The sequence below is a fragment of the Myotis nattereri genome (assembly GCF_964212035.1).
Source record: "Myotis nattereri genome assembly, chromosome: 10".
Classification (NCBI taxonomy): domain Eukaryota; kingdom Metazoa; phylum Chordata; class Mammalia; order Chiroptera; family Vespertilionidae; genus Myotis; species Myotis nattereri.
Window position 1 is genome coordinate 58730998 of NC_138085.1, and position 9935 is coordinate 58740932.

At 53.6% G+C, this 9935-nt stretch overlaps 1 protein-coding gene across 1 annotated transcript in view; it reads left to right on the forward strand.

The window, feature by feature from the left end:
* KCNK12 (potassium two pore domain channel subfamily K member 12) overlaps window positions 1-8683 on the forward strand; it is a 35750-nt gene extending 27067 nt beyond the window's left edge. The window contains exon 2 of the mRNA XM_081101480.1: window positions 7629-8683. Coding sequence (XP_080957606.1) covers window positions 7629-8530 — 902 coding nt within the window. The 3' untranslated portion in view covers window positions 8531-8683. The remainder of the gene's footprint in view (window positions 1-7628) is intronic.
* The last annotated feature ends 1252 nt before the right edge of the window (window positions 8684-9935 follow it).

Below are 9935 nucleotides of genomic sequence, written 5' to 3' on the forward strand. Positions count from 1 at the left end.
TTCTGCTGCCCGCTGGCTGAGATGCCCCGCAGCTCCCCGTGGTGCCCCGGCTCCCTTGTCGTAGTGAGTCCATACACTCAATTTTTTGTTTTGTTTTGTTAATCTTCACCCGAGGATATTTTTCCATTGATTTTTAGAGAGAGTAGAAGGGAGGGGAGGAGGAGGGAGAAAGGGAGAGAGGGGGAGAGAGAGAGAGAGGAAGAGAGAGAGAGAGAGAGAGAGAGAGAGAGAGAGAGAGAGCGCAATGCGAGAGACACACTGATTGGTTTTGAGTCTGCAACCGAGGTATGTGCCCTTGACTGGAATCAAACCTGAGGCCCTTCAGTCCATGGGCCAATGCTCTATCCACTGAGCCAAACTGGCTAGGGCAGTACACCCAATTTTATTCAACTTCAGGTGTGTTCATGTGGCTGTGGGGCATGGACAAAATCACACATCACCGTGTTCCTTTCCCAGCCCTTTCCTGGCACATTGCAGGCCTCAAGAATACGTTAGGTGAATTCATTAAAACTAAGATGAAACAAGTTTCTGGTACAGTGCCTGCTGGTGACCACTAGACAAACTGCCACTTCTGTCAGGAATTTAGCAGCTGTCCCCTGGGCGTCTGCATTAGAGAGACTGAGAGGATATCTGAGACCTGGGCTGTGTGACAGCACAGAAAAACGCCAAGGCTTAAATGGTGCCCTGGGTCAGTAGTCACTGGTACCGGGCCACCGCGAGCAGCACATGACTAAGTGAACGTGCTGCTAGGGGATGCGTGGATGCAGAGAGAAGGGAAAGGATGTCAAGCTGTCGCAGACCTTGAAAGGCGGGAATGGCAGGTGCACAGGCGTGGAGGAGACCATTCGTGGTACACGTCTGCTGGACACGGGGCTGTGAAGGCTGGGGCTCTGCCTGTCCTGCTCCCCCCGTCGCCACAGTGCCTGACACAGAGCAGGCTTTCAGTTAGTGCCTCCCCTGTCTTCCCTGGCCCTGAATTTAGTCTCTACCACAGTTCTGGGCTGAGGCTAGGGCTCTGCTCTTTTTGTGAGGGGCGGGGGGGGTGGTGGGGGGGTGCGGGGGGGGGGAGGTGATCTCACTTCTGAGTCACAGAGAGACAGGGACAGATCTGAGGGAGGAGGGGACAGGGCAAGGCTGGGCTGTCAGTGAGTCACCCTCCTGCCAGCTCCAGCTCCCAGGGCCTGACAGCTGCTCCCGGGAGGTCACTCAGGAGGAGCCGCCCCGGAGGCAGGAGTGGTTACCCAGCTTTTAATAACTCATTTTGCTGAATGATGTGTGGGGAGGAGAGAAAGCCTTAATCACACAGATGAAGTGCAGAGTCTCGGGGCTGGATCAAGTCACCCCTTTGGCGAGGAAAGCAGTGCCAAGGCCCAAAGGCAATTCTCAGGATCACTTGCCCATTGTTCACCATTTACCCAAACTTTTCTGATGTAAAAATTCACCCACCTGCAGCCTGTGGGCTTCAGTCTCCTCCTAGATCCCTGCCCTCTCAGCCACCCCCACCTGCCCTCCTGCCCTCCTCAAACAGAGAACATCCTGCCAAAGGCCCCACCGAACAAGCCAGAAGCAAACAGGAAAATGGGGAGGCCCCGCTTCCTCCATGGCCTTGCTGGCCGCTGCCTCTTCGGCCTGAGTCATGGAGCATCCAGTACCAGCCCAGCCCCGCACCGGCTCTGAGCAAAGGGAACCGCACAGGCGGCCCTCAGGGAGCTGTCTGTCCATCTCGTGTGCAACTTAGACCAATCCACAAACACTAACAAACAGAGCAGCCCCGCCGCAACTTTCCCACCAGAGTGCCATTTGCCAGCACCCCGCCTGCTGCCACACTGTTTGGGGACCGGAGAAGGTGGTGCCTCCCCCTAGCGGGGCCTCTGCCCCAGCTCAGGGCAAACCCGGAGGGGATGTTGTCCCTCACCTGGAACCACTGAGGAAACTCACCTGGAACCTCCTGAGGCGAAGGGAGGTGAAAGGGCAGCAAGTCAATGATAGAGTCTGTCTTGGGGGAGTCTTTCCTTGTCGTCCAAAATTCCTAGTCAAGGCCTGTCTATACCTCGCTCGCATCAGGTAAAATCGTGATGCACTTCAGCTGTGATGCACAGGCCACGCCTCACACGTGGAGCTTCCTGGTTGAGCTTGCTGTGTTTTACGCACTTTTCATGGCCCAGGCACCGTGGGAAGCATGGGGAAACCAACTCCTCCTTTACTCCTCACAGCAGCCTCCCGAGGTAGACGGTCATCAGGCCACTTTCAGAGGGAGAAGTAGCATGTTCCCATGGAGGCGCCAGAGGGTGAGGCCACAGCCCCTGCTCCCAGCCTCCTCTGCTCGCACCTCTCCAAGAAAGGGGGTGCCGGTGCCCTTCCCAAGCGGCAGGAACGGCGACTTGCTGAGCTTGGCTTCTGCAGCTGGAGGTTTCAGTGCTTGTCCGTTTCTAGATGCCGGGCTGAGGAGCTGGAGACTCTCCTGGAGGTGAAGCTCAAGTTCAGCCCCAGTACAAAGTGGGGGGCAGTCCCTCCACCTTGTCCTTCTCCTTCTTGCACAGGCTCACCCACTCCATCAGCAAGAATTACTGCACATTGTCTGTGGGGCAGGCACCGAGCTGCCCGTGGGGACCAGCCAAGCCGACCCCCCACACAGCAGCCCTGTGCACTCTCCCAGTGGGGCGCGCCTTTCTCAAACCATCACCCACCCCTCAGGCCTGAATACAAGTACCTTCTCCTCTCTGTCTTTCCCAATCACTGTACGAAGAGGCTGGTCTGGGTGCACCTGGGCCTTGGGGATAGTTTTGTTTCCCAGGTGATTCTATTGTGCAGCCAGAGTAAAAACTGCCGTGCCAGCCAGAAGCAACCTGCTTCTTTTTCTCCCCAGCTCTTGTGCGTTTGGCTTTTCCCTCATCACGTCACAAGCTCCTTCCTCTGCTTTCAAAGCTGGGCTCTGCCACTTGCTTGTTCTATGATCTGGGTAAATTATTTAACCTCAGTTTCTTTACCTATTAAATGACTGTGTTTGTTAATCTCACAATTGGGGGTGATAATCATTCTCAGTGTCATTCATCAAATCTAAGACACTATTGATTACAAATGTACCACTACTACATACCATTAAGAAATTTAAATGCTGTCAAATAAACTCTCAGGCCATCGATGGTAAGATCCATTCCGATTTCAGGGATGTGAAAATTCAAGGGGAAAAGCTGTGACTTAGAATGAGTGAGTGCCTCGGAGTTGTTGTGAGGATGAAATGCATTGATACACATGAAGTCTTGGCAAAGTGCCTGGAAATAGTGAGGGCTCAACACCATCAGCCACTATTACCCCCCTCCACATTTTCACTCCTCACTGAATGCTTTAATGACTCTTCCCAGCCATTCTTCCAGCCCCTCTTCTCCCCAAGGGTTCTGGATTTATCCAAGCCGGTTGTCCTCCCTAGGAAAGTGACTTGGATAAGGATGACATGGACAGCCCTGAGGGTCCTAGGGAAGCCTCTCAGGTCCAGCCCTCCTCCATGGAGCATGGCCAGAAGCCTCCCTTTTTCTCGAGAGTCAGTGTCTGAGCTCCAGCCACAGAGCAGCCTGACAGCAGCCCCACCCTCCACCCTCCTCCCCACAGCCCACCCACACGCCCTCTGTTCCCTGTTTGGAGACGGAGGGGCACTGGAAGGCCTGGCTGCTGACCTGGCCTTGGGTGTGAGCTTCAGGCTGCTTGATTATTAAAATGAGGCTGTTAATCCCTCCTCTGGGCAGTCAGGAAAGATCAACAAAGCATCATGATGTACACTTTAAATAGCTTACCATTTTATGTCAACGATCTATAACAATAAAAGCATAATATGCAAATCAACCAAACAGCCAAACAGCTGAACGACCATCCAGACGTCCTTGTAGACGACCTTCCAGACGAAGCCAGGGCTGCAAGGGCCGAGGCAGCCAGGCCTGCAAAGGCCTACTCTTGTAGGAATTTCGTGCATAGGTCCTCTGGTATCTCAATAAATCTAAAATTAAGAACAGAAATATCAATCAAAGTATTTGAAATTGGGCAGATTCCAATCAGAAGGGGCACTGGGGATACCTTATAACATTGTTTTTTAAAGGAAGTGCTTTAGCCCATTTGCATCAGAATCATCAGGGCACATTTGTTAGATGCAAATTCCTGGGTCCCTCTCCTGACCTCCTAAATAAACCTCTGGAGTGGGACCTGCCTTGAAATCTGCATGGTGGGGGAGGGGAGAGGAGGGGGTTAATCCTCACCTGAGGATATTTTTCCATTGGTTTTTAGGGAGAGTAGAAGAGAAAGGGAAAGAAGAAAAACATTGATGTGAGAGAAACACATTGATTGGTTGCCTCCTGCATAAGCCCTGACCAGGGCCCAGGCCCTGGGGGAGCCTGCAACCAAGGTACCTGCCTTTGACTGGAATCGAACCCGGGACCCTTTGGTCCACAGGCTGACGCTCTATCCAAACCGGCTAGGGCAGAATCTGCTTTTTAATCATGCATTCCAGTTGCTTGGAACAGCCCTGGTTTTTACATGCGGTTCTGGGGTAATTATTAGTAGTGTCTTTTTACTCTCAAAAGTACCCTGGATTGGACTGTCAATTATATTTCTCCTCCTCAGAGCTGATACTACAGAACGAACAGGACAAGGTGCCTGAGGTGGTAAGCCAAGACTTCCCGTCTTCTAGCACAGTGGGAAGGGCTCCAGGGTCAGCTCAGCCACTTACAAACTATAACATGGGCAAGTACCCTCAACTCCCTTGGCCCATGTCCTGGCCTACATTGTTGGGTTGATGATGCTTCCCTCACAGGGTGGCTGGAGGGATTTGATTTGTTCAGCATCTGGCAAAGAGACTCCACCTCGAGCCACCGAAACAGATCAGAACTGGCCTCCCCATCTCAATTCCAGATTCCTTGAGCTGAACTCTGGAGGCCCTGTCACTAGGGCCCCATTTGCGAAGGCGGCACCAGACAGGCTGTGCAAATGCGCTTCACAGCTTTTGTCAAAGTAGCACAATAAAGCCCCCAAGTGTCTGCTCTTTGCAAAGTGGGATGGCAGATCAATTGTGGCATAAACAAAATAGCAGGCTTGGTGCAAACCGGGGACAGATTACGCCTCTGCAGGGTGTGCTTGGGGAAGGAGGGGTTCTCGGGGTGGCTGGGTTTGTTTTTTCTCTGCCTGAAGCTTCAAGGCCCCTCTCCAGAGCCAGCCTGGCTCCCACAGATTGTCAGAGCTGGGGGGACCACTCCTCCACTCTGGGAAGCGGCAGCCCAGGCAGAGACCCCACTGGCCTCAGCAGGAAGCCTGACTCCAGGGCCTCAGCTTCCCCAGAGCTCAGACCTCAGGAATTGGGCCAGTGAGAGGGACATTTGCTTTGGGTGCCCTCTGTGTTGTCAGAGAACCTTGTGACCTGCCTGTCCACTTCTGGGCAGACAGTGCCACAATCACAGCCAATCAAGCATTTGAGATCATTTTAGGCCTGCAGTCACGACCATGAGGAGACCCCAGGACAAATTCTGGCCCAGGTTCTCTGTAGGGGCAGCAGGGAAAAGTTGTGCCCTGGCTCAGGGATGAGCTGCTGGCAGCAGAGGGATGAGCATCTGTACAAAACCTCTAAGAAGGCAACCCAGAGACTCTGTGAGGGTAGGGACTGCATCTGTCTGGTTTTCCACCATATCCCTGAGCCTAGTATGAGGCCTGCCAAACTATGTCACCAGTACATGTCTGCTGAGGAATGAACGAATGGGTGGTGGTTGATCTTCCAGCTGCATATCTGGTGGTGCTGCCTTGTAGAGGCCCTACCTTGGTAGAGAAGGAGAACTGGGGGGCTGAGAAACAGGTCTCATTCTGGTTCCATCATTCAGGGACATCCAGGAGGACAGATGCTCATGCAGTACTGGTTGATGTGATAATCAAGCTGGCTACTTAAGTGACTAATGAGCGGGAAGCATATAGAGTGGATGTGCTGGAAAAAGGGAGGATTCACGTCCTAGACAGGATGCCATGAAATTGCACCACATTACTCAGAACAGCGGATAATTTAAAACTTATGGATTTTTTATTTGTGGAATTTTCCATTTAATATTTTCAGACCATGGTTGACCATGGGTAACTGAAACCATTGAAAGCAAACCTGCACATAAGAAGTAAATCAGGTGATTTTTTTTTTCTAATGAACTTAAGAACTTGAATTTGGCTTTAAAGAGGAGCAAAATTCCTCTATCAAATTCCTGGTTACATTGCTAATTTGGTTTTTCATTCTCTTGTGGCTAAATTCTAAATCTAGGGATATAATCCATCTTCCTCAACGTGAGGATCATGATCAAAGATTTCTCCTAACTTGAGTCATTAGGCATAAGATCAAGACCACAGTCAGGCAAGTGGGCATTTCCTCCAGGGAATCTAGAGAATGATTAACACACAGGCTTAAGGAATTACTCTGAAAAAATATTTTCTCAGACGCTTTTAAGGAAATAGTCAGCCCAGGGAGACAAAACTCTACACACACACCCCACACACACACTTCCTGGGGCTGGCCCCACCCCACTAGCAGCACAGGTAGCCCTCCTGACACTGGGTATGAATTAACTTCTGACCTCTGCTGCAGAGGTGTTGACAGGTGCCATAGTGCTACTCAGACAGATGATTCATTTTCAGCTCAGACTCCAAGCAGCAGCAACTCTTCCTACAAAGAGATGAAACCCCCTCCTGTAACCAGAGTCAGGCAACCATGCGTCCCACCAAGAGACTACAGCCAGCAGCAGGCTGAGAGCTCAGGTTGCAGGCGCAGAGCTGCCACTCTGTGCTGCCCTGCACGGCATGAGCAGAGCCTTCTGCAGAGATCAATTGATAAAGAATCTCCTTTACAGACTGTGCTTTGAATAAGTGGGTAAGTTAAGAATTATAAGAGTTCAAAGCAAATAAGCAGCTGCCCAGGCACAGAACAGAACTGCCAAGACAAAAGCGACCCCAGACACACACAGCACAGGCCGGCATTGGACCCAAACCTTTCCCTTGGCGAGGTGAGCAAGGATGACGTGGTCCTTGGGCGAGAAGAAGCCGATGCTCAATGGCAGCCATGTTTACTCTCTGACTATTGTGGCCTCCTCCTCAAAGAATCCTTTGTCAGTTTCATAAACCCCTTTTCCGAGACCATCAAATATAGCTACCAGGACTGAACACCCTCTACCTGGTCCCCAGGAATCCCGTATAAAATGAAGCCTTTATGGCATTCTATCCTAACAAGGCCCAGGTGTGCCACTGTTACATTAAAAAAACCGATTGGAGGGGTGGAAGAGCAGGTGACACTTGCTTTGCGGCATCTCAGTGGTTTGCATCTGTGCAGTGGTTTCTGTTGTGTCCTGATGGGTCCTTCCTAGTGACCACCTTGCCTCACCCATTTTGGTTTATAGATCCCCAACAGGAGGGGCCATGTCTCCTCTCACAGTTTATGGACTGCCAAGATCAGGAACAATGTCTCGTGCCACTAAGGGAGAGAAATGTCTGAATACTGATTCCCCTCCACCTGAGTGATACCACTCCAGACAGGAGCCATGTCATCGCCTGCACACACACAGCGCCCACCCCCTAGGGCCTCCTGCCCAGCCGGGACCGCCCTGACCCTTGCTCTGTCTCCACAGGTTTCGGCATGACCACCCCCGCCACGGTGGGTGGGAAGGCCTTCCTCATCGCCTATGGGCTGTTTGGCTGCGCTGGGACCATCCTGTTCTTCAACCTCTTCCTGGAGCGCATCATCTCGCTGCTGGCCTTCATCATGCGCGCCTGCCGGGAGCACCAGCTGCGCCGCAGCGGCTTGCTGCCCGCCACCTTCGGCCGCGGCTCTGCGCTCTCGGAGGCCGACTGCTTGGCGGGCTGGAAGCCCTCGGTGTACCACGTGCTGCTGATTCTGGGCCTGTTCGCCGTGCTGCTGTCCTGCTGCGCCTCGGCCATGTACACCAGCGTGGAGGGCTGGGACTACGTGGACTCGCTCTACTTCTGCTTCGTCACCTTCAGCACCATCGGCTTCGGGGACCTGGTGAGCAGCCAGCACGCCGCCTACCGGAACCAGGGGCTGTACCGCCTGGGGAACTTCCTCTTCATCCTGCTCGGCGTGTGCTGCATCTACTCGCTCTTCAATGTCATCTCCATCCTCATCAAGCAGGTGCTCAACTGGATGCTGCGCAAGCTGAGCTGCCGCTGCTGCGCGCGCTGCTGCCCGGCGCCGGGCGCGCCCCTGGCCCGGCGCAACGCCATCACCCCGGGCTCCAGGCTGCGCCGCCGCCTGACTGCGCTCGGCGTCGACCCCGGGACCTGCGACAGCGACGCCGAGGGCCGCCGCCTATCGGGCGAGCTCATCTCCATGCGCGACCTCACCGCCTCCAACAAGGTATCGCTGGCGCTGCTGCAGAAGCAGCTGTCGGAGACGGCCAACGGCTACCCGCGCAGCGTGTGCGTCAACACGCGCCAGAACGGCTTCTCGGGCGGCGTGGGCGCGCTGGGCATCATGAACAACCGCCTGGCCGAGACCAGCGCCTCCAGGTAGACCGCCCGCCCGCCCTCCCGCCCGTCCGCCCGTCTGCGCGCCTCGCCGCGTGCGCCAGGGACCCCCTCCAGGCTGGGGTGCCACCAGGCGTGGCTTGCTTTCCTTCTCTCAGACGCTGGCGCTTTCTTAATCTTTATCCAATAAAATGAAACCAAAAAAAAATTTTTTTTAAAAGAAATACTATTTGGACGGGCCTGATGTTATCAGGGGCAGGTTTTTGGATAACCTGTTTTCCTTGTGGGTCCCCTCTTGGAGAACCGTGGCCCCAGCAGATTCTCCTTCAGGGAGAGAAAAAGTGGCACCCAGACCCTCACGTGATGCATACCGCAGCCAGGAGAGTGCCAGTCCTGGGTTGTGCAGACTGGCATTCAACCCGGTCCCCATGCGCATAAGCAGCCAGCAACCCCAAAACATATGGTGCAACTTTACATGGCTCAGAGTTACCTCCGCAGCATTTAGAATCCTGGCCCACCCCAGCAGCTTCCTTCTGGTCGTTAGAAGTGATATAGTCACAGTTTTGACAGATGGGGGTGGGGAGAGCCATCTGTTACCTCCTGGCGTGTATATATAGCACAGCCGCTACACACAAGTGGTGTAGTATTACGCAATGAGATGAAACACGCACCAACTCGGGGACTGTGGCGTTTCCGAGATTTGGAAATGGCAATGGTAAGGGGCTTGCTTAGCTGGCCTTTCTCAGCCTGTATTTCTCTTAGCACAGTACCCAGGGCAGCTACTTGTAATGAAGGAAATCAGGGTGGCCTGCGGGAGGGGAGCTCTGGGCTGCAGGAGCCCCGCTCTGCGTCAGCTGCCTGATCTCAGAGGCTCCAGGCTATCTCTGAACCCCACAACCCTCCTTTCTCTCCCCAGCACCACCCACCAGGTCGCTGCTCGTCATTAACTAGGAATGTGCGTCTTTTCAGACAAGGTTCTGCTTTGTTAGTGTGGGTTCTTTTTCCTTCTTAACTCGATCAGTTCAACGTTTTTCTCTTTTAGAGAGAGCCTGAGGGTGCAGAGCACAGCCCCAGCCCACCCTCCTTCTCTGAATAGGGCTCTGCCAGCTGCACCCTAGGGGCACCAGGAACCCAACGCAGCCATTTTACACATGTCAGAGAATTGGGCTTCAGAGCCCATAATGTTTTGGGGGCACATCCCATTCTAAACCCTTTTTGGCCCCCACAGATAATCAAGTGAATGTGTTTCCTCCACAGAGTATGTACTGGAGGTGGAGGAAGCCGGGAGGGAGGCAGCTGGAGAACAGGAAGATGGAATCAATTTTAGGATCCCAGTTTTGCTCTGGATGATCCTCAAGCTGAGGGACAGGTTCTCCCAGACGCCCCCTCTGCCACCCGGGGGTCACTGACCTGGAGGAGGGCCAGATCCCCCCCCCCTTTATTGAAAGGAA